This window comes from Oncorhynchus mykiss, chromosome 16, assembly GCF_013265735.2.
Source record: "Oncorhynchus mykiss isolate Arlee chromosome 16, USDA_OmykA_1.1, whole genome shotgun sequence".
Taxonomy (NCBI): Eukaryota; Metazoa; Chordata; class Actinopteri; order Salmoniformes; family Salmonidae; genus Oncorhynchus; species Oncorhynchus mykiss.
Window position 1 is genome coordinate 11,906,701 of NC_048580.1, and position 26,343 is coordinate 11,933,043.

At 44.0% G+C, this 26,343-nt stretch overlaps 1 protein-coding gene across 11 annotated transcripts in view; it reads right to left on the reverse strand.

Annotated features, from left to right (window-relative positions):
• LOC110491356 (calcium/calmodulin-dependent protein kinase type II subunit gamma) overlaps positions 1-26,343 on the reverse strand; it is a 50,484-nt gene that overhangs the window by 17,781 nt on the left and 6,360 nt on the right. For all 11 annotated transcript variants that reach the window (XM_036946142.1, XM_036946141.1, XM_036946140.1 and 8 more), the window contains exons 3-10: positions 14,088-14,147; positions 12,920-12,974; positions 12,699-12,764; positions 8,857-8,929; positions 2,707-2,809; positions 902-985; positions 510-604; positions 16-138 (exon numbers count right to left, since the gene is read on the reverse strand). In XM_036946142.1, the coding sequence (XP_036802037.1) occupies positions 16-138; positions 510-604; positions 902-985; positions 2,707-2,809; positions 8,857-8,929; positions 12,699-12,764; positions 12,920-12,974; positions 14,088-14,147 (659 nt within the window). The remainder of the gene's footprint in view (positions 1-15; positions 139-509; positions 605-901; positions 986-2,706; positions 2,810-8,856; positions 8,930-12,698; positions 12,765-12,919; positions 12,975-14,087; positions 14,148-26,343) is intronic.

Here is a 26,343-nt window from a genome sequence, read left to right on the forward strand (position 1 = left end):
TGTGTGTGTACTTACGCAGATCCATGGATGTTTGAGAGCCTGATCAGCAGTGATTCTCTTGGAAGGATTAATAGTCAACATCTGATTAATAAGGTTCTTAGCCTCTGGAGTAACAGTGTCCCACTCTGGAGAGGGAAACTGGGGGGGGGGGGGACAGGAAGGGACAGGAAGAGAAACAGGAAAAAAGACCATGATCTGCATTATGTCCATAACAAACGGATTTCTTCACCTTTCACATCATGTAAACAATCAGTCTTCCTACAATTCAGAATGTTAACGTGTGTTTGAATGTCTCAGTACCAGTCTTCATTAACTATATAACCTGAATACTAGAGAGGATACTCACACACACGCGCGCGCACACACACACACACACCTCTGCAATGCGTCAGGAGGCTGATAGGATCAATAGCTGGGGTGCAGCTCTCAATCTGACACTATTAAAAATTCACCAGTTGTCCAGCCAACCCCTGCACAGTACCCAAACACAGATACACACACAAACTCACATCATAGGCCCCAGCCTTGATCTGCTGGTAGAGTTTGTGTTGGTCTTCATCCCAGAATGGAGGATAGCCCACCAACAAGATATACAGAATAACACCTAGAGAGAAAAAGAGAGACCGAGAGAGGGACAAAGAGACCGAGAGAAAGGCAGAGAGAGAAAGAGAGAGACCGAGAGAGAGAGAGAGAGAGAGAGAGAGAGAGAGAGAGAGAGAGACCAAGAGAAAGGCAGAGAGAGTTGAGATTGGTTAAGTTTTCTGTAAACCCTGGTTTAAGATGTATGACCTCTGCACCATGGCCTCTCTTAAGCAATGGGATGGTGACACACATTACCCAGTAGTCACTAGATGATTATTTAGATTTGTTCTCCGCCTACAGTTAGAGATTAAAGGTTTACCACAGGCCCATATGTCCACAGGCTTGCCGTAGGCGTCCTTCCTCAGGACCTCAGGGGACAGGTAACCAGGGGTGCCTGCGAAACCTGCCCGACAGATAAAACAAAATGGTTTCACACTTACATTGTCCTGGAAAGAACATTCACTTTGTCTGCAGCAAAGTGGTGAAATCTGTCTGGTACCACCAGACAGTAGAGTGGTCTGGTACCACCAGACAGTAGAGTGGTCTGGTACCACCAGACAGTAGAGTGGTCTGGTACCACCAGACAGTAGAGTGGTCTGGTACCACCAGACAGTAGAGTGGTCTGGTACCACCAGACAGAAGAGTGGTCTGGTACCACCAGACAGAAGAGTGGTCTGGTACCACCAGACAGAAGAGTGGTCTGGTACCACCAGACAGTAGAGTGGTCTGGTACCACCAGACAGTAGAGTGGTCTGGTACCACCAGACAGTAGAGTGGTCTGGTACCACCAGACAGTAGAGTGGTCTGGTACCACCAGACAGTAGAGTGGTCTGGTACCACCAGACAGTAGAGTGGTCTGGTACCACCAGACAGTAGAGTGGTCTGGTACCACCAGACAGTAGAGTGGTCTGGTACCACCAGACAGAAGAGTGGTCTGGTACCACCAGACAGAAGAGTGGTCTGGTACCACCAGACAGTAGAGTGGTCTGGTACCACCAGACAGTAGAGTGGTCTGGTACCACCAGACAGTAGAGTGGTCTGATACCACCAGACAGTAGAGTGGTCTGGTACCACCAGACAGTAGAGTGGTCTGGTACCACCAGACAGTAGAGTGGTCTGGTACCACCAGACAGAAGAGTGGTCTGGTACCACCAGACAGAAGAGTGGTCTGGTATCACCACACAGATGGTTTGTGTTTTGGTTCATCAGGCTTGTTTCCTAACACTACAATCTTAAGTAACCCATATCTCATTTACTGCAATACTGTCTGAGCCAGTACATATGTTTGCTACCTACACAAATGACTCATCACACAAAATACATTTGCAAGACAAGCCACCAGTCTGTTTAAGAAACTCGATATAATCCAACGCGTCTCCAAATCCCTCCCAGACAGCCTACCTAAACCCTTTGATGGGTTCTTCCTGGTTAACTCCCAAATCCACCCATTCAACCAGACACTGATAGCCTTCACCCTCCCTGCTGCCGCAGTTCACATAGTCAATTCTCTGTTCGATACAGAGGTTCCATACTCTGGAACTCCTATCTTCACAATGTGTTTTGTCAATCATCCCTCAATGACTAGGGGTCAGTCTGATGACCCAAACTACCCACTCGTCCCCTCCATGTAGCCTGGCTCTCACACATAATCAAACATGGTTCATGTTTACTGTGTATATCATGTAAAAATAAAAGTGCGCTTGTTTAGTAGATTTAACCAACTTTTTTTTGTACTTACAATGCCTTGCGAAAGTATTCGGCCCCCTTGAACTTTGCGACCTTTTGCCACATTTCATTTTGCACGCCCAATTTTTCAGTTTTTGATTTGTTAAAAAAGTTTGAAATATCCAATAAATGTCGTTCCACTTCATGATTGTGTCCCACTTGCTGTTGATTCTTCACAAAAAAATACAGTTTTATATCTTTATGTTTGAAGCCTGAAATGTGGCAAAAGGTCGCAAAGTTCAAGGGGGCCGAATACTTTCGCAAGGCACTGTATACATTTTTGTGGATTTTTCGGGGTTTCCAACCTAACCTGCACACCGTTTTGGATTTCACTTTGTTTTCTTTGGTGCAAATAAATAAAACCTAAACACGTTTGATGAAGGGTGTGTGTGGTCTTACCGAACCATGCCTGTTGGTCCCCCTGCACCTCGATGGCCAGGCCAAAGTCTGCCAACTTCACCGCTGCTCCCTTCATCTTACTGGCCAGGAGCAGGTTCTCAGGCTGGGGGGGTAGAAACAGAGAGATGGAGAAAGGTGTGTGTGTACAGGGGAAGTAGAAACACAGAGAGAGAGCGGGACAGGGGAAGTAGAAACACAGAGAGAGAGCGGGACAGGGGAAGTAGAAACACAGAGAGAGAGAGCGGGACAGGGGAAGTAGAAACACAGAGAGAGAGCGGGACAGGGGAAGTAGAAACACAGAGAGAGAGCGGGACAGGGGAAGTAGAAACACAGAGAGAGAGCGGGACAGGGGAAGTAGAAACACAGAGAGAGAGCGGGACAGGGGAAGTAGAAACACAGAGAGAGAGCGGGACAGGGGAAGTAGAAACACAGAGAGAGAGCGGGACAGGGGAAGTAGAAACACAGAGAGAGAGCGGGACAGGGGAAGTAGAAACAGAGAGAGAGAGCGGGACAGGGGAAGTAGAAACACAGAGAGCGTACAGGGGAAGTAGAAACACAGAGAGCGTACAGGGGAAGTAGAAACAGAGAGAGAGCGTACAGGGGAAGTAGAAACAGAGAGAGAGCGTACAGGGGAAGTAGAAACAGAGAGAGAGCGTACAGGGGAAGTAGAAACAGAGAGAGAGCGTACAGGGGAAGTAGAAACAGAGAGAGAGCGTACAGGGGAAGTAGAAACACAGAGAGAGAGCGTACAGGGGAAGTAGAAACACAGAGAGAGAGCGTACAGGGGAAGTAGAAACACAGAGAGAGAGCGTACAGGGGAAGTAGAAACACAGAGAGAGAGCGTACAGGGGAAGTAGAAACACAGAGAGAGAGCGGGACAGGGGAAGTAGAAACACAGAGAGAGAGCGTACAGGGGAAGTAGAAACACAGAGAGAGAGCGTACAGGGGAAGTAGAAACACAGAGAGAGAGCGGGACAGGGGAAGTAGAAACACAGAGAGAGAGCGTACAGGGGAAGTAGAAACACAGAGAGAGAGAGCGGGACAGGGGAAGTAGAAACACAGAGAGAGAGCGTACAGGGGAAGTAGAAACAGAGAGAGAGAGCGTACAGGGGAAGTAGAAACACAGAGAGAGAGCGTACAGGGGAAGTAGAAACACAGAGAGAGAGAGCGGGACAGGGGAAGTAGAAACACAGAGAGAGAGCGTACAGGGGAAGTAGAAACACAGAGAGAGAGCGGGACAGGGGAAGTAGAAACACAGAGAGAGAGCGGGACAGGGGAAGTAGAAACACAGAGAGAGAGCGGGACAGGGGAAGTAGAAACACAGAGAGAGAGCGGGACAGGGGAAGTAGAAACACAGAGAGAGAGCGGGACAGGGGAAGTAGAAACACAGAGAGAGAGCGGGACAGGGGAAGTAGAAACACAGAGAGAGAGCGGGACAGGGGAAGTAGAAACACAGAGAGAGAGCGGGACAGGGGAAGTAGAAACACAGAGAGAGAGCGGGACAGGGGAAGTAGAAACACAGAGAGAGAGCGGGACAGGGGAAGTAGAAACACAGAGAGAGAGCGGGACAGGGGAAGTAGAAACACAGAGAGAGAGCGGGACAGGGGAAGTAGAAACACAGAGAGAGAGCGGGACAGGGGAAGTAGAAACACAGAGAGAGAGCGGGACAGGGGAAGTAGAAACACAGAGAGAGAGCGGGACAGGGGAAGTAGAAACACAGAGAGAGAGCGGGACAGGGGAAGTAGAAACACAGAGAGAGAGCGGGACAGGGGAAGTAGAAACACAGAGAGAGAGCGGGACAGGGGAAGTAGAAACACAGAGAGAGAGCGGGACAGGGGAAGTAGAAACACAGAGAGAGAGCGGGACAGGGGAAGTAGAAACACAGAGAGAGAGCGGGACAGGGGAAGTAGAAACACAGAGAGAGAGCGGGACAGGGGAAGTAGAAACAGAGAGAGAGATGGAGACAGATGCATTTGTCCAATGTGTAATTCCTTTTGTTCCGTTCTGCCAAGGCAACATTTACACATGCAAATCACGTCAAAGATTATTATTACATTCAGTTGGGAGAGAAAAAAAAGGGGGGGGGTAAGGAGACATGAAGGAGGAAGAGAAGGAGCGTAAGAGAAAGATGAGTAAAGATCTCTCATAATTAAAATCATGCATTCTATTGTACTAGGTACTCAATTTGCATTTATAAACTGGGTGGTTCGAGCCCTTAATGATGATTGACCGCTACGATATATCAGACCGTGTACCACGGCTTTGACAAAACATTTATCCAATTACGTTGGTAACCAGTTTATAATAGCAATAAGGCACCTCGGGGAGTTTGTGAAATAAGGCCAATATACCACGGCTACGGGCTGTATCCAGGCAGGCCTCGTGGTGTTGTGCATAAGAACAGCCCTTATATGGCTAATATACCACGGCTGTCACACCTCCTCTGGCCTTATTGCTTAAGTACATATATGACTGGATGTATTTACTGACTGGATCATGTGACGTATGTAATTAACCTTCAAATACAAGCCTGGCGTGTGTCCTGGCCTTAACACTGATGATAGTTTGATACCAAAACGTTTGCAATTTAAATTTTCCCCTTTCATTTTATGCACAATGCACTTTTTGGGCATCATGATGACCCAATAAATCATCTGTATTTTTGCATTTAAGCATGCGTTTTGGATTTGTCCACATTTGACAGTGTGCGGGTCTCCATCTCTCCTACGATTCTCTCTGCGGCCATATATGGACATAGGGTTGTAGTCATGGAAACCACTTGGGAGTCATTTAAAACAGCCCTGCAGACTGCATGCTAAGTGTACTGCGTGTATGCACTCCTTTGTGTGTGTGTGTGTGTGTGTGTGTGAAGGACTGCAGTAAAAGCCTACTCAGGATAAAAGGCCAACAAATCAGACAGACAGCAAACAAGAGGTAATACAGCTATCCTCACACACCAGGGATGTGTATGGTTATTAGAATATTCAAAATTAGCCTATTTTAAAACACTGAAAATGCTTTTTCTAAATTCAATTATCCATACAAGGACACACCATGACATTTCAAATGATTAATTTAATAAAACAAACTTTTCAAATGTATTTTTTTAAAATGACATATGCCCCACAAAAAGCCTGGTAGCCATCAGGTAGCCTTCACATGTGTAGCTTGTTGTTTATGTTGGCCAATCAAAGTGGCAAAGAGGCTCAATGTGGAGCAAGTGGACTGAGAGTTCACCAATGCAATGCAAGATGGAATTAAAAAGCTAGCGAAATGAAATGGAGTATTCTACAGTGAGCAACAAACAGGTAGGCTGTTTTATCTGAAAGGGTTGAGGACAAAGTGCAGCATGTGGCCTCAATAAACCTGGCTAGCTATAGCTGGCTAGCTTCTCTAGACTACTGCAGTCAAAACAGGCACTATTACAGTGCCTTGCGAAAGTATTCGGCCCCCTTGAACTTTGCGACCTTTTGCCACATTTCAGGCTTCAAACATAAAGATATAAAACTGTATTTTTTTGTGAAGAATCAACAACAAGTGGGACACAATCATGAAGTGGAACAACATTTATTGGATATTTCAAAGTTTTTTTAACAAATCAAAAACTGAAAAATTGGGCGTGCAAAATTATTCAGCCCCTTTACTTTCAGTGCAGCAAACTCTCTCCAGAAGTTCAGTGAGGATCTCTGAATGATCCAATGTTGACCTAAATGACTAATGATGATAAATACAATCCACCTGTCCACCAATCCACCTACAATCCACCTGTCAAGTCTCCGTATAAATTCACCTGCACTGTGATAGTCTCAGAGGTCCGTTAAAAGCGCAAAGAGCATCATGAAGAACAAGGAACACACCAGGCAGGTCCGAGATACTGTTGTGAAAAAGTTTAAAGCCGGATTTGGATACAAAAAGATTTCCCAAGCTTTAAACATCCCAAGGAGCACTGTGCAAGCGATAATATTGAAATGGAAGGAGTATCAGACCACTGCAAATCTACCAAGACCTGGCCGTCCCTCTAAACTTTCAGCTCATACAAGGAGAAGACTGATCAGAGATGCAGCCAAGAGGCCCATGATCACTCTGAATGAACTGCAGAGATCTACAGCTGAGGTGGGAGAGTCTGTCCATAGGACAACAATCAGTCGTATATTGCACAAATCTGGCCTTTATGGAAGAGTGGCAAGAAGAAAGACATTTCTTAAAGATATCCATAAAAAAAAGTGTCGTTTAAAGTTTGCCACAAGCCACCTGGGAGACACACCAAACATGTGGAAGAAGGTGCTCTGGTCAGATGAAACCAAAATTGAACTTTTTGGCAACAATGCAAAACGTTATGTTTGGCGTAAAAGCAACACAGCTGAACACACCATCCCCACTGTCAAACATGGTGGTGGCAGCATCATGGTTTGGGCCTGCTTTTCTTCAGCAGGGACAGGGAAGATGGTTAAATTGATGGGAAGATGGATGGAGCCAAATACAGGACCATTCTGGAAGAAAACCTGATGGAGTCTGCAAAAGACCTGAGACTGGGACGGAGATTTGTCTTCCAACAAGACAATGATCCAAAACATAAAGCAAAATCTACAATGGAATGGTTCAAAAATAAACATATCCAGGTGTTAGAATGGCCAAGTCAAAGTCCAGACCTGAATCCAATCGAGAATCTGTGGAAAAAACTGAAAACTGCTGTTCACAAATGCTCTCCATCCAACCTCACTGAGCTCGAGCTGTTTTGCAAAGAGGAATGGGAAAAAATGTCAGTCTCTCGATGTGCAAAACTGATAGAGACATACCCCAAGCGACTTACAGCTGTAATCGCAGCAAAAGGTGGCGCTACAAAGTATTAACTTAAGGGGGCTGAATAATTTTGCACGCCCAATTTTTCAGTTTTTGATTTGTTAAAAAAGTTTGAAATATCCAATAAATGTCGTTCCACTTCATGATTGTGTCCCACTTGTTGTTGATTCTTCACAAAAAAATACAGTTTTATATCTTTATGTTTGAAGCCTGAAATGTGGCAAAAGGTCGGCGAGCTCTAGGAGTTGGCGAGCTCTAGGGGAGTCGGCGAGCTCTAGGGGAGTTGGCGAGCTCTAGGGGAGTCGGCGAGCTCTAGGGGAGTCGGCGAGCTCTAGGGGAGTTGGCGAGCTGTAAGGGAGTCGGCGAGCTCTAGGGGAGTTGGCGAGCTGTAAGGGAGTCGGCGAGCTGGCGAGCTGTAAGGGAGTCGGCGAGCTCTAGGGGAGTTGACGAGCTCTAGGGGAGTCGGCGAGCTCTAGGGGAGTTGGCGAGCTGTAAGGGAGTCGGCGAGCTCTAGGGGAGTCGGCGAGCTCTAGGGGAGTTGGCGAGCTGTAAGGGAGTCGGCGAGCTGGCGAGCTGTAAGGGAGTCGGCGAGCTCTAGGGGAGTCGGCTACTGCGTCTCCCTCTCTCCCTCCGTCCGTCTTCTCGCGCCGCAGCAATAAAGCCCCAGCCTCACTCACGTGCACAGTAGTGCTCAGGTAAATGTTACCATGTATTTTGAATATCTTGATCTCCGGCAAGAAAGAAAGAAAACCATTTCATAGTGAAATTATTTCAAACCATATGTCAAAGCGATTCACTTCTGTGTTCCATCTATTCCGGGTCACATGAACAAAGAGACATCCAGTGATGTGTCTTCATGGTGTTTCGTTGGAAGACCCATCTGATAAGAATCCATTATGTTTATCCCAACCAATCAGCCGCGAGGAGCCAGGCTGCAGTGATGTCACAGGAGTTGTCATGGTAACCACAGGGTTAATCTCTCCTTCCCTTGTCTTGGACACCTTCACTTTGAGTCAGGACTGTGTGTGGTCCGTGACTAGGAGTCCTTGTTTCGTTGTCATTAGGGAGAGTAGACCATAAGTTTGCCCTCTCCCTGCTTACGTGCAGATGACACTAACACACACACCCCCCCCCCCCCCCCAGTCAAGGACAGACATGTGGTGTGTGTGTCTGAGTGAGTGAGAAAAAAGATGAGGGCTAGGAGGGGGAAACAGAGAGGGAGGGGACAAGTGAAACAAGGGATAGTGGGAGGGATGGAACTACAAGAGCAGTGCGTTGCCATGGCCACGAGCAAAGGTGTGTGTGGTAGTCATAGCAACAGGCGGCCAAACACACACGCTCACCACTCACCTTGAGGTCCCTGTGGACGATGTCATGCTGGTGGATATGTTGAACACTCTCCAAGATCTGGTTAATACACTGACTAGAGAGGAGAGGAGATCAGGTTAATACACTGACTGGAGAGGAGATCAGGTTAATACACTGACTGGAGAGGAGAGGAGATGGGATCAGGTTAATACACTGACTGGAGAGGAGAGGAGATGGGATCAGGTTAATACACTGACTGGAGAGGAGAGGAGATGGGATCAGGTTAATACACTGACTGGAGAGGAGATCAGGTTAATACACTGACTGGAGAGGAGAGGAGATCAGGTTAATACACTGACTGGAGAGGAGAGGAGATCAGGTTAATACACTGACTGGAGAGGAGAGGAGATCAGGTTAATACACTGACTGGAGAGGCGAGGAGATCAGGTTAATATACTGACTGGAGAGGAGAGGAGATCAGGTTAATACACTGACTGGAGAGGAGAGGAGATCAGGTTAATACACTGACTGGAGAGGAGAGGAGATCAGGTTAATATACTGACTGGAGAGGAGAGGAGATCAGGTTAATATACTGACTGGAGAGGAGAGGAGATCAGGTTAATACACTGACTGGAGAGGAGAGGAGATCAGGTTAATACACTGACTGGAGAGGAGATCAGGTTAATACACTGACTGGAGAGGAGATCAGGTTAATACACTGACTGGAGAGGAGAGGAGAGGAGATCAGGTTAATACACTGACTGGAGAGGAGAGGAGATCAGGTTAATATACTGACTGGAGAGGAGAGGAGATCAGGTTCATATACTGACTGGAGAGGAGAGGAGATCAGGTTCATATACTGACTGGAGAGGAGATCAGGTTAATACACTGACTAGAGAGGAGATGGGATCAGGTTATTACACTGACTGGAGAGATCAGGTTAATACACTGACTAGAGAGGAGATGGGATCAGGTTAATACACTGACTGGAGAGATCAGGTTAATACACTGACTGGAGAGGAGAGGAGATCAGGTTAATACACTGACTAGAGAGGAGATCAGGTTAATACACTGACTGGAGAGGAGAGGAGATCAGGTTAATACACTGACTAGAGAGGAGATCAGGTTAATACACTGACTAGAGAGGAGATGGGATCAGGTTAACCTTTCTGATCTCCCCATCCCGGATCCGGGTTCGTGAATACAGACTCAAGCTCATTACCATAACGCAACGTTAACTATTCATGAAAATCGCAAATGAAATGAAATAAATATGCTAGCTCTCAAGCTTAGCCTTTTGTTAACAACACTGTCATCTCAGATTTTCAAAATATGCTTCTCAACCATTGCAAAACAATCATTTGTGTAACAGTATTGATGGCTAACGTAGCATTTAGCATTAGCATTCAGCTGGCAACATTTACACAAAAAAACAGAAAAGCATTCAAAAAAATCATTTACCTTTGAAGAACTTCAGATGTTTTCATTGAGGAGACTCTCAGATAGCAAATGTTCAGTTTTTCCTGAAAGATTATTTGTTTAGGACAAATCGCTCCGTTTTCTGCGTCACGTTTAGCTATGAAAAAACCCCTGTATCCAGGATTGTGTAAATCTATCAGCAAGCTCATTAGCATAACACAACGTTAACTATTTATGAAAATCGCAAATGAAATGAAATAAATATGCCATCTCTCAAGCTTAGCCTTTTGTAAACAACACTGTCATCTCAGATTTTCAAAATATGCTTCTCAACCATAGGAAAACAATCATTTGTGTAAAAGTAGCTAGCTAGAGTTAGCATTTCGCGTTAGCATTTAGCGTTAGCATTAGCGTTAGCATCCAGCACGCAACATTAACAAAAACATAAAAGCCTTCAAATAAAATCATTTACCTTTGAAGAACTTCTGATGTTTTCAATGAGGATACTCTCAGTTAGATAGCAGATGCTCAGTTTTTCCAAAAAGATTCCTTGTGTATTAGAAATAGCTCCGTTTTATACATCACATTTGGCTACCAAAAAAAATCCATAAATTCAGTCCTCAAAACGCAAACTTTTTTCCAAATTAACTCCATAATATCGACTGAAAACATGGCAAACGTTTTTTAGAATCAAGCCTCAAGGTGTTTTTCACATATCTCTTCATTGATACATCGTTCTTGGAAACATGCTTTCTCTCCTGAATCCCAGGAGAAAATGACCGCACCTGAAGATTACGCACAAATTTAGACAAAGGACACCGGGCGGACCTCTGGAAAATGTAGTCTCTTATGGCCAATCTTCCAATGATATGCCTACAAATACGTCACAATGCTGCTAAGACCTTGGGCGAACGACAGAAAGTGTAGGCTCATTCCTTGCGCAATCACAGCCATATAAGGAGAGAATGGAAAACAGAGCTTCAGAAATTCTGCTAATTCCTGGGTGATGCATCATCTTGGTTTCGCCTGTAGAATGAGTTCTGGGGCACTTACAGACAAAATCTTTGCAGATTCTGAAACTTCAGAGTGTTTTCTTTCCAAAACTGTCAAGAATATGCATAGTCGAGCATCTTTTCGTGACAAAATATCGCGCTTAAAACGGGAACGTTTTTTATCCAAAAATGAAATAGCGCCCCTAGAGCTCTAACTGGTTAATACACTGACTGGAGAGATCAGGTTAATACACTGACTAGAGAGGAGATCAGGTTAATACACTGACTGGAGAGGAGATCAGGTTAATACACTGACTGGAGAGGAGATCAGGTTAATACACTGACTGGAGAGGAGATCAGGTTAATACACTGACTGGAGAGGAGATCAGGTTAATACACTGACTGGAGAGGAGATCAGGTTAATACACTGACTGGAGAGGAGATCAGGTTAATACACTGACTGGAGAGGAGATCAGGTTAATACACTGACTGGAGAGGAGAGGAGATCGGTTAATACACTGACTGGAGAGGAGAGGAGATCGGTTAATTCACTGACTGGAGAGGAGAGGAGATCAGGTTAATACACTGACTGGAGAGGAGATCAGGTTAATACACTGACTGGAGAGGAGATCAGGTTAATACACTGACTGGAGAGGAGAGGAGATCAGGTTAATACACTGACTGGAGAGGAGAGGAGATCAGGTTAATACACTGACTGGAGAGGAGATCAGGTTAATACACTGACTGGAGAGGAGAGGAGATCAGGTTAATACACTGACTGGAGAGGAGAGGAGATCAGGTTAATACACTGACTGGAGAGGAGAGGAGATCAGGTTAATACACTGACTGGAGAGGAGAGGAGATCAGGTTAATACACTGACTGGAGAGGAGAGGAGATCAGGTTAATACACTGACTGGAGAGGAGAGGAGATCAGGTTAATACACTGACTGGAGAGGAGAGGAGATCAGGTTAATACACTGACTGGAGAGGAGAGGAGATCAGGTTAATACACTGACTGGAGAGGAGAGGAGATCAGGTTAATACACTGACTGGAGAGGAGAGGAGATCAGGTTAATACACTGACTGGAGAGGAGAGGAGATCAGGTTAATACACTGACTGGAGAGGAGAGGAGATCAGGTTAATACACTGACTGGAGAGGAGAATAGAGGAGAAAATCAATGATCCAGTCATCACTAAACGTGTATGTTTGTACTGAAAGCTCAACAGGTTACTTACTACAATAGTGGTTCTCAGCCTTAGTTTTGTCACTGTTACATGCTTGGATTACCCCTGAAGTCCCCCCTAATGAGCATTTGACCAATAGGTCCATGTTTCTTTGAGACTTCCCAGGTACCCCATGTGGATAGGCCAGTTAGCAAAGATAAGAAATCATGCCACTCTCCCACGGTTTTGACCTGCGCTGTGCTACGCAGCTGCGTAACCATGGTAACAGTAAGTAGGGAGGGCCCACCTGGCGTCGGCCTCGCTGTAGTACTCCCTAGCAACGATGTCTTCAAACAATTCTCCTCCTGTCACCCTGAGAGACAGAGACCGAGCGACAGAGGAGAGACCGAGAGGGAGAAAGAAAGACAGAGGAAGGAGGACCAGATTGTTATCATACATAAAGAAACCTCTTTCATGGAGGCACATGCACAAGCCTGGAAGGTCTGTGTGTGTGTCTGTTATACTCACAGGTCAAAGACAAGGTAGTGAAAGCCTTCCTCTGAGATACTGTCATGTAGCCTCACTAGAGAGAGAGAGAGAGGGTGGAGAAGAGGGAGAGAAAGAGAATTATGAGATTTAACAGTGGAATACGTAATGGCTACTTAGTTTGACATTCTAGATCTGACTTAATGTATAGTTTTGTTTAAGGGTTTAGGGTTGGAGGTTAAAGGTTATGTAAAAAGGTACATTTGTGTGTAATAAGTAGCAGGTCCTCCCTGCAGCAAGTACAGTATGAGTGTTCATCTCTCCCCGTCCCTCTCCCCGTCCAAGGTTTATAATGAAGCTCAGACAAATGAGAAGGAGAGAGAAAGAGAGACGGAATGAGAAGGAGCGAGAGAGGCAGAATGAGAAAGAGCGAGAGAGGCAGAATGAGAAGGAGCGAGAGAAGCAGAATGAGAAAGAGATAGACAGAATGAGAAGGAGCGAGAGAAGCAGAATGAGAAAGAGAGAAAGAGATAGACAGAATGAGAAGGAGAGAGAGAAGCAGAATGAGAAAGAGAGAAAGAGATAGACAGAATGAGAAGGAGCGAGAGAAGCAGAATGAGAAAGAGAGAAAGAGATAGACAGAATGAGAAGGAGCGAGAGAAGCAGAATGAGAAAGAGAGAAAGAGATAGACAGAATGAGAAGGAGAGAAAGATAGACAGAATGAGAAGGAGAGAGAGAAGCAGAATGAGAAGGAGCGAGAGAAGCAGAATGAGAAAGAGAGAAAGATAGACAGAATGAGAAGGAGCGAGAGAAGCAGAATGAGAAGGAGAGAGAGAAGCAGAATGAGAAGGAGCGACAGAATAGAGAAACTATAAAAAGGAGAGAAAGACAAGGAGGGAGGGGCAGAGCAATCTGGGACACTGAAGAGAGAGCCAGAAAGAAGGGAGAGGGAAGGAGGGATAGATGATAGAGGGATGCAACTGAAAGAGACAGTACAAAGTTGTCATTGACTCATCAGTATGGCCTCATCTCTTCCTCCCCCCTCCCCCCTCCGTCCTCCTGGTCATTTATTTTTTTAAACAACAACTTTGATTTGAACAGAAAACAAGCATTATTGATGTCCCATTCATTTAAGTTTTATTGTCCTCAATTAGATGACTTTCCATAAACCTGAAATTGAAAATTAAACAAGTAGAGAAACAGACCTACCTATGTTTGAGTGTTTGAGCAGGCGGCAGATACGCGCCTCTCGTTCCAGCTTCTGGTGATCTGAGGAGAGGAAAACTCCGTTAGAACCGGCCAATGAGAGCTTATTCAGTTAGAAAACAGGCTAATGAAAGGTTTAGAACAAGGTGAACACACACAGGGTGAGACAGCTCCACACACACACCACACAGGGTGAGACAGCTCCACACACACACACACACAGGGTGAGACAGCTCCACACACACACACACACACACAGGGTGAGACAGCTCCACACACACACACAGGGTGAGACAGCGCCATACACACCGGGTGAGACAGCTCCACACACACACACACAGGGTGAGACAGCTCCACACACACACACACACACACACAGGGTGAGACAGCGCCACACACACAGGGTGAGACAGCGCCACACACACAGGGTGAGACAGCTCCACACACACAGGGTGAGACAGCTCCACACACACAGGGTGAGACAGCTCCACACACACAGGGCGAGACAGCTCCACACACACAGGGCGAGACAGCTCCACACACACAGGGCGAGACAGCTCCACACACACAGGGCGAGACAGCTCCACACACACAGGGCGAGACAGCTCAACACACACAGGGCGAGACAGCTCCACACACACAGGGCGAGACAGCTCCACACACACAGGGCGAGACAGCTCCACACACACACACACACACACACACACACACAGGGTGAGACAGCTCCACACACACACAGGGTGAGACAGCTCCACACACACACACAGGGTGAGACAGCTCCACACACACACACAGGGTGAGACAGCTCCACACACACAGGGTGAGACAGCTCCACACACACACAGGGTGTAAGTAAGGTGTGTATACTGTGTGTTGCTCGCAGCCCCAGCTGTGGAACATTGCTGTGCCAGCACTTTTGCCTAGCAGGGGACACATGATGAAATTGGAACACACACACACACACACCTGACTACCACCTCAAACAATCTTACATAATTCTGACACACAACCCCCCCACCCCACACTCCTCCCCCTGCAGATGTGAGAGGTCAGAGGTAATCCGGGGTGACCCTGGCTGGGAGTCAGACTGTTTGTGTGACTGTGTTGACACGTATTATTCTAATGAAATGTCAACTGTTGCAGGGCTCCAAAACAGAGACCACACACATTTATTCACATTCATGTAATCAGAGTATCTCAGTTTGATTTCACAGACCCTTGCCGAATGTTTTTCACTAAACACTCATTTCAAAAACACATTGCAGCACATCCCATTTAATATCGCAACACTGAATATCTTAAACTCAATAACAACAACAATAACAACAAGGCAATTTCATTATCAGACACCCTGGCTAACAAACAAGTATTAGACCCACGCGCAGACACAGACTGTAACACACACACACAACTGGCTTTCTCATCACCTTATCATTTCAGTCCAATAAATACACTACTCCTACACTGCTGCTAAACAGCCTCACCTCCTAACACACACATCTCAACAAATAATCCTTTCTAGCCCTCCCTCTCCCCCTTCATCCATCCCTCCTCTGATCCCCTTCTCCCCCCCTGATCCACTTCTCCTCCCATCACTTCGGTCTCCTTCCATTCCTCCCTCCTTCATCCATCCCTCCTTCCATCCCCTTCTCCCTCCTCTGATCCCCTTCTCCCCCCATCACTTCTGTCTCCTTCCATTCCCCCCCCTTTAATCCATCCCCTTCTCCCTCTGATCCCCTTCTCCCCCCCATCACTTCGGTCTCCTTCCATCACTCTCCCCCTTCATCCATCCCTTCTCTCCCCCATCACTTCTCTGCCTCCCATTTCTCTCCTCTTCAACCTTTCCCTCTTTCCTACCACCTCGCTCTCCCATCTTTCCTACTACCCCTCTCCCGCCCCCTTCTCCCCATGTAGGCTCTAGATTATCTCGCTCTTTCTCGCTCCTGCAGGGACAAACTACAGCAACCCTAGTCTCATTTCACTACTGACGCAGCAGAGAGAGAAAGGGAGAGAGAAACCGAGAGGATTACATGAAAATGTCCATATGCAGAAAGAGGATCACAACTCCCCATTGCGCACGCGTGTGTGTGTGTGTGTGTGTGTGTGTGTGCACACGTGCGTGAAGGTAGTATGGCTTACTGCAACTATTGCTGATTCATTCAATTATTTGTTGACGTGTGCCTGTGTGGGGGCGTGCACGGGTGTACAATGCATGTGGTGTGTGTGTGAAAACAACATGAACTTTGTGTGATTTACTGCGAAGTTAACGTGACAACACGTCCTCGTGAAATGAATGTGAATTCATGAAAATGCACTATTTGGATAAATGTGACAGTACACGGGACAACAGTCGAGCTCACGCCGAAAGCCCAGGTGTCAAATATCATTTAGAATATTTAACTTTGAAAGGTATAATTGACATTAATTCAATTTCAACAGTCATGGTCCTCTGGAGGTTGTCGTCTAGTTGCTGTGAAAATACAGTAAATATACAACTAGTTACTGTATTTTTTTTACAACTAAATGAAGGCGTTAATGTTAAAGGACAGTATGCTGACTCAACCTCATTTGAACTCACAACCTCTTGGTTGCTAGCTACCTGACGGTCCAGCTGCTCCACCAGGCCTGTTGGCATAATAGAGATTGGCAAGAATAAATTCTTGCACTTTGCCTAAAGTTCAGATTTAAATTACTGTAAAATCTTGTACTGTGACCACAATTGGGACTCAGCCTTAAAAAGGGATTTGAACTAATAACCCTTTGCTCGTTAGACTGCAGCTACACCACCAGATCTATGAGCGGGAAAGAGAAATGGCCACAGACTTGTGGAAATGTCACAGGTGAAATCATGTGTTTTTTCTCATAAGGGTAGTAGATGGTGCAGAGATTGCTGCTGGGTAATTAATTACTGGCACTTCCTACTGTCCTGTAATTGGCCATCTGCTCCACAGCCATGTTGCACCAGGGGGAGAAGGAGAGGTACGCGACACACACACACACAAACTCTAGCCCCCCTCAGATTATGACGGTGTTTAGCGCCGCTTTCAGATACTTATTACCCATGGGGTAGTGCACTAGCTCACACAGGCCCAATGGTGCTAATAACAACACTCAAATCCTACTAGGCACACTGCCACCACACACACACACACACAGTGTGTACTGTATGAGTACTCCTCTAATGCTCCTCCTCTCTCTAAATCGTCTCGCTCTTCATCCTCCTCCTCCTCCTCCTCCTCCTCCCTGAACACTCTCCTCCTCTCCCTCTCTCGACACAGATCACTGCAAGGCTGTCGGAGCCCCTCCCATCTTGGCCCACACACACACACTTTAATGCTGTACTGTGCAACTCTTAATAATTGACTGTTACCACAAAAAGCTTCTAGATATTGCTGAAACTTCCTTCTTCTTCTTCAGAATACCAAATACCATCCCAGTGATACCTATTATCACAACACACCCACACCACAAAGGGGCTAACAGGGGGGTGTGTGAGATCCTGTGGGGTCTTGGTCCCTGCTGAGATACATTTAGTCTAACTGGATTAGCCTCAATACTGACCAATCTCCTAGCTACTGACGGTGGGAGGGAGAGAGGGAACAGGCATAGAGCCAGGACTGCTCGAAGAAGAACAGAAGAGAAAAAAAAGAGGGAGGGAGAGCGAGCGAGAGAATGCGTGTTGACTGCAGAGGAGGGCAGCTCTGAGCTGAGATGCAGCACACAGTCCCCAGACACACCGTGTGGCAGAGGCCTGCATGCTGAGAACAGTCACGCCCTGTAGACCTACAACAGCCCACAGTGGAGCTTGGCTTTCTGCGTAAACAGTTACCACATCACCAACTACCACCCCCTCCACACAGAACACAGAAGTAAATCTGGAGTATGGATCAAATCATTATTATTCTAAATAACTTCCAGAAGACAAAATGACATGGTGTTACTGGTCTACAGCACCAGAATATTTAACAAAATGACATGGTGTTACTGGTCTACAGCACCAGAATATTTAACAAAATGACATGGTGTTACTGGTCTACAGCACCAGAATATTTAACAAAATGACATGGTGTTACTGGTCTACAGCACCAGAATATTTAACAAAATGACATGGTGTTACTGGTCTACAGCACCAGAATATTTAACAAAATGACATGGTGTTACTGGTCTACAGCACCAGAATATTTAACAAAATGACATGGTGTTACTGGTCTACAGCACCAGAATATTTAACAAAATGACATGGTGTTACTGGTCTACAGCACCAGAATATTTAACAAAATGACATGGTGTTACTGGTCTACAGCACCAGAATATTTAACAAAATGACATGGTGTTACTGGTCTACAGCACCAGAATATTTAACAAAATGACATGGTGTTACTGGTCTACAGCACCAGAATATTTAACAAAATGACATGGTGTTACTGGTCTACAGCACCAGAATATTTAACAAAATGACATGGTGTTACTGGTCTACAGCACCAGAATATTTAACAAAATGACATGGTGTTACTGGTCTAGAGCACCAGAATATTTAACAAAATGACATGGTGTTACTGGTCTGCAGCACCAGAATATTTAACAAAATGACATGGTGTTACTGGTCTGCAGCACCAGAATATTTAACAAAATGACATGGTGTTACTGGTCTGCAGCACCAGAATATTTAACAAAATGACATGGTGTTACTGGTCTGCAGCACCAGAATATTTAACAAAATGACATGGTGTTACTGGTCTGCAGCACCAGAATATTTAACAAAATGACATGGTGTTACTGGTCTGCAGGACCAGAATATTTAACAAAATGACATGGTGTTACTGGTCTGCAGGACCAGAATATTTAACAAAATGACATGGTGTTACTGGTCTACAGCACCAGAATATTTAACAAAATGACATGGTGTTACTGGTCTACAGCACCAGAATATTTAACAAAATGACATGGTGTTACTGGTCTACAGCACCAGAATATTTAACAAAATGACATGGTGTTACTGGTCTACAGCACCAGAATATTTAACAAAATGACATGGTGTTACTGGTCTACAGCACCAGAATATTTAACAAAATGACATGGTGTTACTGGTCTACAGCACCAGAATATTTAACAAAATGACATGGTGTTACTGGTCTACAGCACCAGAATATTTAACAAAATGACATGGTGTTACTGGTCTACAGCACCAGAATATTTAACAAAATGACATGGTGTTACTGGTCTACAGCACCAGAATATTTAACAAAATGACATGGTGTTACTGGTCTACAGCACCAGAATATTTAACAAAATGACATGGTGTTACTGGTCTACAGCACCAGAATATTTAACAAAATGACATGGTGGTACTGGTCTACAGCACCAGAATATTTAACAAAATGACATGGTGTTACTGGTCTACAGCACCAGAATATTTAACAAAATGACATGGTGGTACTGGTCTACAGCACCAGAATATTTAACAAAATGACATGGTGGTACTGGTCTACAGCACCAGAATATTTAACAAAATGACATGGTGGTACTGGTCTACAGCACCAGAATATTTAACAAAATGACATGGTGTTACTGGTCTACAGCACCAGAATATTTAACAAAATGACATGGTGTTACTGGTCTACAGCACCAGAATATTTAACAAAATGACATGGTGTTACTGGTCTACAGCACCAGAATATTTAACAAAATGACATGGTGTTACTGGTCTACAGCACCAGAATATTTAACAAAATGACATGGTGTTACTGGTCTACAGCACCAGAATATTTAACAAAATGACATGGTGTTACTGGTCTACAGCACCAGAATATTTAACAAAATGACATGGTGTTACTGGTCTACAGCACCAGAATATTTAACAAAATGACATGGTGTTACTGGTCTACAGCACCAGAATATTTAACAAAATGACATGGTGTTACTGGTCTACAGCACCAGAATATTTAACAAAATGACATGGTGTTACTGGTCTACAGCACCAGAATATTTAACAAAATGACATGGTGTTACTGGTCTACAGCACCAGAATATTTAACAAAATGACATGGTGTTACTGGTCTACAGCACCAGAATATTTAACAAAATGACATGGTGTTACTGGTCTACAGCACCAGAATATTTAACAAAATGACATGGTGTTACTGGTCTACAGCACCAGAATATTTAACAAAATGACATGGTGGTACTGGTCTACAGCACCAGAATATTTAACAAAATGACATGGTGTTACTGGTCTACAGCACCAGAATATTTAACAAAATGACATGGTGTTACTGGTCTACAGCACCAGAATATTTAACAAAATGACATGGTGTTACTGGTCTACAGCACCAGAATATTTAACAAAATGACATGGTGTTACTGGTCTACAGCACCAGAATATTTAACAAAATGACATGGTGTTACTGGTCTACAGCACCAGAATATTTAACAAAATGACATGGTGTTACTGGTCTACAGCACCAGAATATTTAACAAAATGACATGGTGTTACTGGTCTACAGCACCAGAATATTTAACAAAATGACATGGTGTTACTGGTCTACAGCACCAGAATATTTAACAAAATGACATGGTGGTACTGGTCTACAGCACCAGAATATTTAACAAAATGACATGGTGGTACTGGTCTACAGCACCAGAATATTTAACAAAATGACATGGTGGTACTGGTCTACAGCACCAGAATATTTAACAAAATGACATGGTGGTACTGGTCTACAGCACCAGAATATTTAACAAAATGACATGGTGGTACTGGTCTACAGCACCAGAATATTTAACAAAATGACATGGTGTTACTGGTCTACAGCACCAGAATATTTAACAAAATGACATGGTGTTACTGGTCTACAGCACCAGAATATTTAACAAAATGACATGGTGTTACTGGTCTACAGCACCAGAATATTTAACAAAATGACATGGTGTTACTGGTCTACAGCACCAGAATATTTAACAAAATGACATGGTGTTACTGGTCTACAGCACCAGAATATTTAACAAAATGACATGGTGTTACTGGTCTACAGCACCAGAATATTTAACAAAATGACATGGTGTTACTGGTCTACAGCACCAGAATATTTAACAAAATGACATGGTGTTACTGGTCTACAGCACCAGAATATTTAACAAAATGACATGGTGTTACTGGTCTACAGCACCAGAATATTTAACAAAATGACATGGTGTTACTGGTCTACAGCACCAAAATATTTAACAAAATGACATGGTGTTACTGGTCTACAGCACCAGAATATTTAACAAAATGACATGGTGTTACTGGACTACAGCACCAGAATATTTAACAAAATGACATGGTGTTACTGGTCTACAGCACCAGAATATTTAACAAAATGACATGGTGTTACTGGTCTACAGCACCAGAATATTTAACAAAATGACATGGTGTTACTGGTCTACAGCACCAGAATATTTAACAAAATGACATGGTGTTACTGGTCTACAGCACCAGAATATTTAACAAAATGACATGGTGGTACTGGTCTACAGCACCAGAATATTTAACAAAATGACATGGTGTTACTGGTCTACAGCACCAGAATATTTAACAAAATGACATGGTGTTACTGGTCTACAGCACCAGAATATTTAACAAAATGACATGGTGGTACTGGTCTACAGCACCAGAATATTTAACAAAATGACATGGTGTTACTGGTCTACAGCACCAGAATATTTAACAAAATGACATGGTGTTACTGGTCTACAGCACCAGAATATTTAACAAAATGACATGGTGTTACTGGTCTACAGCACCAGAATATTTAACAAAATGACATGGTGTTACTGGTCTACAGCACCAGAATATTTAACAAAATGACATGGTGTTACTGGTCTACAGCACCAGAATATTTAACAAAATGACATGGTGTTACTGGTCTACAGCACCAGAATATTTAACAAAATGACATGGTGTTACTGGTCTACAGCACCAGAATATTTAACAAAATGACATGGTGTTACTGGTCTACAGCACCAGAATATTTAACAAAATGACATGGTGTTACTGGTCTACAGCACCAGAATATTTAACAAAATGACATGGTGTTACTGGTCTACAGCACCAGAATATTTAACAAAATGACATGGTGTTACTGGTCTACAGCACCAGAATATTTAACAAAATGACATGGTGGTACTGGTCTACAGCACCAGAATATTTAACAAAATGACATGGTGGTACTGGTCTACAGCACCAGAATATTTAACAAAATGACATGGTGGTACTGGTCTACAGCACCAGAATATTTAACAAAATGACATGGTGTTACTGGTCTACAGCACCAGAATATTTAACAAAATGACATGGTGTTACTGGTCTACAGCACCAGAATATTTAACAAAATGACATGGTGTTACTGGTCTACAGCACCAGAATATTTAACAAAATGACATGGTGTTACTGGTCTACAGCACCAGAATATTTAACAAAATGACATGGTGTTACTGGTCTACAGCACCAGAATATTTAACAAAATGACATGGTGTTACTGGTCTACAGCACCAGAATATTTAACAAAATGACATGGTGTTACTGGTCTACAGCACCAGAATATTTAACAAAATGACATGGTGTTACTGGTCTACAGCACCAGAATATTTAACAAAATGACATGGTGTTACTGGTCTACAGCACCAGAATATTTAACAAAATGACATGGTGTTACTGGTCTACAGCACCAGAATATTTAACAAAATGACATGGTGTTACTGGTCTACAGCACCAGAATATTTAACAAAATGACATGGTGTTACTGGTCTACAGCACCAGAATATTTAACAAAATGACATGGTGTTACTGGTCTACAGCACCAGAATATTTAACAAAATGACATGGTGTTACTGGTCTACAGCACCAGAATATTTAACAAAATGACATGGTGTTACTGGTCTACAGCACCAGAATATTTAACAAAATGACATGGTGTTACTGGACTACAGCACCAGAATATTTAACAAAATGACATGGTGTTACTGGTCTACAGCACCAGAATATTTAACAAAATGACATGGTGTTACTGGTCTACAGCACCAGAATATTTAACAAAATGACATGGTGTTACTGGTCTACAGCACCAGAATATTTAACAAAATGACATGGTGTTACTGGTCTACAGCACCAGAATATTTAACAAAATGACATGGTGTTACTGGTCTACAGCACCAGAATATTTAACAAAATGACATGGTGTTACTGGTCTACAGCACCAGAATATTTAACAAAATGACATGGTGTTACTGGTCTACAGCACCAGAATATTTAACAAAATGTTCAAATACAAGATACTTTGTCGTCACACTACTTATGGTCAACTCAAGACATCCCATCAGCTGCACCCCTGGATAGCCCTGCACGGGCGTGACGTTCAAGTCCCGCCCCACCCAGGCCAGTGACGTTCAAGTCCCGCCCCACCCAGGCCAGGCCAGTGACGTTCAAGTCCCGGCCCACCCAGGCCAGGCCAGTGACGTTCAAGCCCAGGCCAGGCCAGTGACGTTCAAGCCCCGCCCCACCCAGGCCAGGCCAGTGACGTTCAAGCCCCGCCCCACCCAGGCCAGGCCAGTGACGTTCAAGCCCCGCCCCACCCAGGCCAGGCCAGTGACGTTCAAGCCCCGCCCCACCCAGGCCAGGCCAATGACGTTCAAGCCCTGCCCCACCCAGGCCAGGCCAGGCCAATGACGTTCAAGCCCTGCCGCACCCAGGCCAGGCCAGTGACGTTCAAGCCCTGCCCCACCCAGGCCAGGCCAGGCCAGGCCAGTGAGGTTCAAGCCCTGCCCTATTAAATACTACCAACATAGATTTCACATTGCAACGAATAACATGTTAAATCTATCGTTTACGCGCAGTTTCTGAATACAGACACGAGGCGCTGTCTATTCAGTACCACTGCACAGTGGGAGCTTGGTCTTATCATTAGGCTACATCGGATGAGTGTACTGGTCATTCCCCGAGACCTCCAGCCGGCTGCTTCAGTTTGAAGTCGGCCTTGTTATGACTGCACAGCAATGCAGAACATGTTTTACTTGTACAGTATCTCCAGGTTGAAAAAGGCTTCTGAAGTTAGTCATTTCCACTTCGACGTTTCAACCCCTGCAAAAATGGCCATTATATAATCCACATTTATTTTCCTGATGTGGCAAACCGGCTCAATTTAAGATCATGTATACAGTTGAAGTCGGGAAGTTTACATACACTTAAGATGGAGTCATTAAAACTAGTTTTTTAACCAATCCACACATTTGTTAACAAACTTTTGGCAAGTCATTTAGGACATCTACTTTGTGCAAGATAAGTAATTATTTCAACAAATTGTTTACAGACTTGTTTACAGACTTGATTATCTCACTGTATCACAATTCCAGTGGGTAAATTTACTGTGCCTTTAAACAGCTTAGAAAATTCCAGAAAATTATATCATGGCTTCTGATATGCTGATTGACATCATTTTAGTCAATTGGAGGTTTACCTGTGGATGTATTTCAAGGCCTACCTTGTGCCTCTTTGCTTGACATCATGGGAAAATCAAAAGAAATCAGCCAAGACCTCAGAAAAACAATTGTAGACCTCCATACGTCTGGTTCATCCTTGGGAGCAATTTCCAAACGCCTGAAGGTACCACGTTCATCTGTACAAACAATAGTACGCAAGTATAAACACCATGGGACCACGCAGTCGTCATACCGCTCAGGAAGGAGACGCATTCTCCAAGAGATGAACGTACCTTGTTGCGAAATGCCCTCTGGTCTGATGAAACAAAAATAGAACTGTTTGGCTATAATGACCATCGTTATGCTTGGAGGAAAAAGAGGGACACTTGCAAGCCGAAGAACACCATCCCAACCGTGAAGCACGGGGGTAGCAGCATCATGTTGTGGGGGTGCTTTGCTGCAGGAGGGACTGGTGCATTTCACAAAATAGATGGCATCATGAGAATAGAAAATGATGTGGCTATATTGAAGTGGTTGCAAATAGGTCTTCCAAATGGACAATGACCCCAAGCACACTTCCAAAATTGTGGTAAATGGCTTAAGGACAACAAAGTCAAGGTATTGGAGTGATCATCACAAAGCCCTGACCTCAATACTATAGAAAATGTGTGTGCTGAGCTGAAAAGGCGTGTGCGAGCAAGGAGGCCTACAAACCTGACTCCAGTACACCAGCTCCGTCAGGAGGAATGGGCCAAACTTCAACCAACTTATTGTGGGAAGCTTGTGGAAGGCTACCTGAGACGTTTAACCCGAGTTCAACAATTTAAAGGCAATGCGACCAAATACTAATTGAGTGCATGTAAACTTCTGACCCACTGGGAATGTGAAGAAATAAAAGCTGAAATTAATCTCTACTATTATTCTGAGATTTCACATTCTTAAAATAAAGTGGTGATCCTAACTGACCTAAAATTGAATTTTTACTAGGATTAAATGTCAGGAATTGTGAAAAACGGAGTTTAAATGCATTTGGCTAAGGTGTATGTAAACTTCAACCTTCAAATGTATGTTACATATCCACTTCTGACCCACTGGAATTGTGATACAGTGAATTATAAAGTTAAATAATCTGTCCGTAAACAATTGTTGGAAAAATGACTTGTGTCATGCACAAAGTAGATGTCCTAACTGACTTGCCAAAACTATAGTTTGTTAAGAAATAATTTGTGGAGTGGTTGAAAAACGAGTTTTAATGACTCCAACCTAAGTGTATTTAAACTTCCGACTTCAACTGTATACATGTATGTATGTATGTATGTATGTATGTATATTATATATATTTTTTTGTCAATCAGTATATGATTTGTGAACAATATTCCTTTCATGCATTAGACTCATCAAAAGAGAATTCTGTTGTGCTGATTGGCTTATTCCCATATTTTTTTGTTTTAATTCGTTAGTTAATATGAACAATTCGTTACAACCTCTGACAATGTTACATATACATATTTTTTTAATATCATATTAATTGTTAATTCCTTAGAATAAATTGAGACAATTTTACTTTAATCACTGCTCTTTATTACGGGCGACAATTCTAGTACTCATCACTGCATTCTCTACCGGGAAGTTGGTTGGCCCTCTGATGTCATCACTGCATTCTCTACCGGAAAGTTGGTTGGCCCTCTGTGATGTCATCACTGCATTCTCTACCGGGAAGTTGGTTAGCCCTCTGATGTCATCACTGCATTCTCTACCGGGAAGTTGGTTGGCCCTCTGTGATGTCATCACTGCATTCTCTACCGGG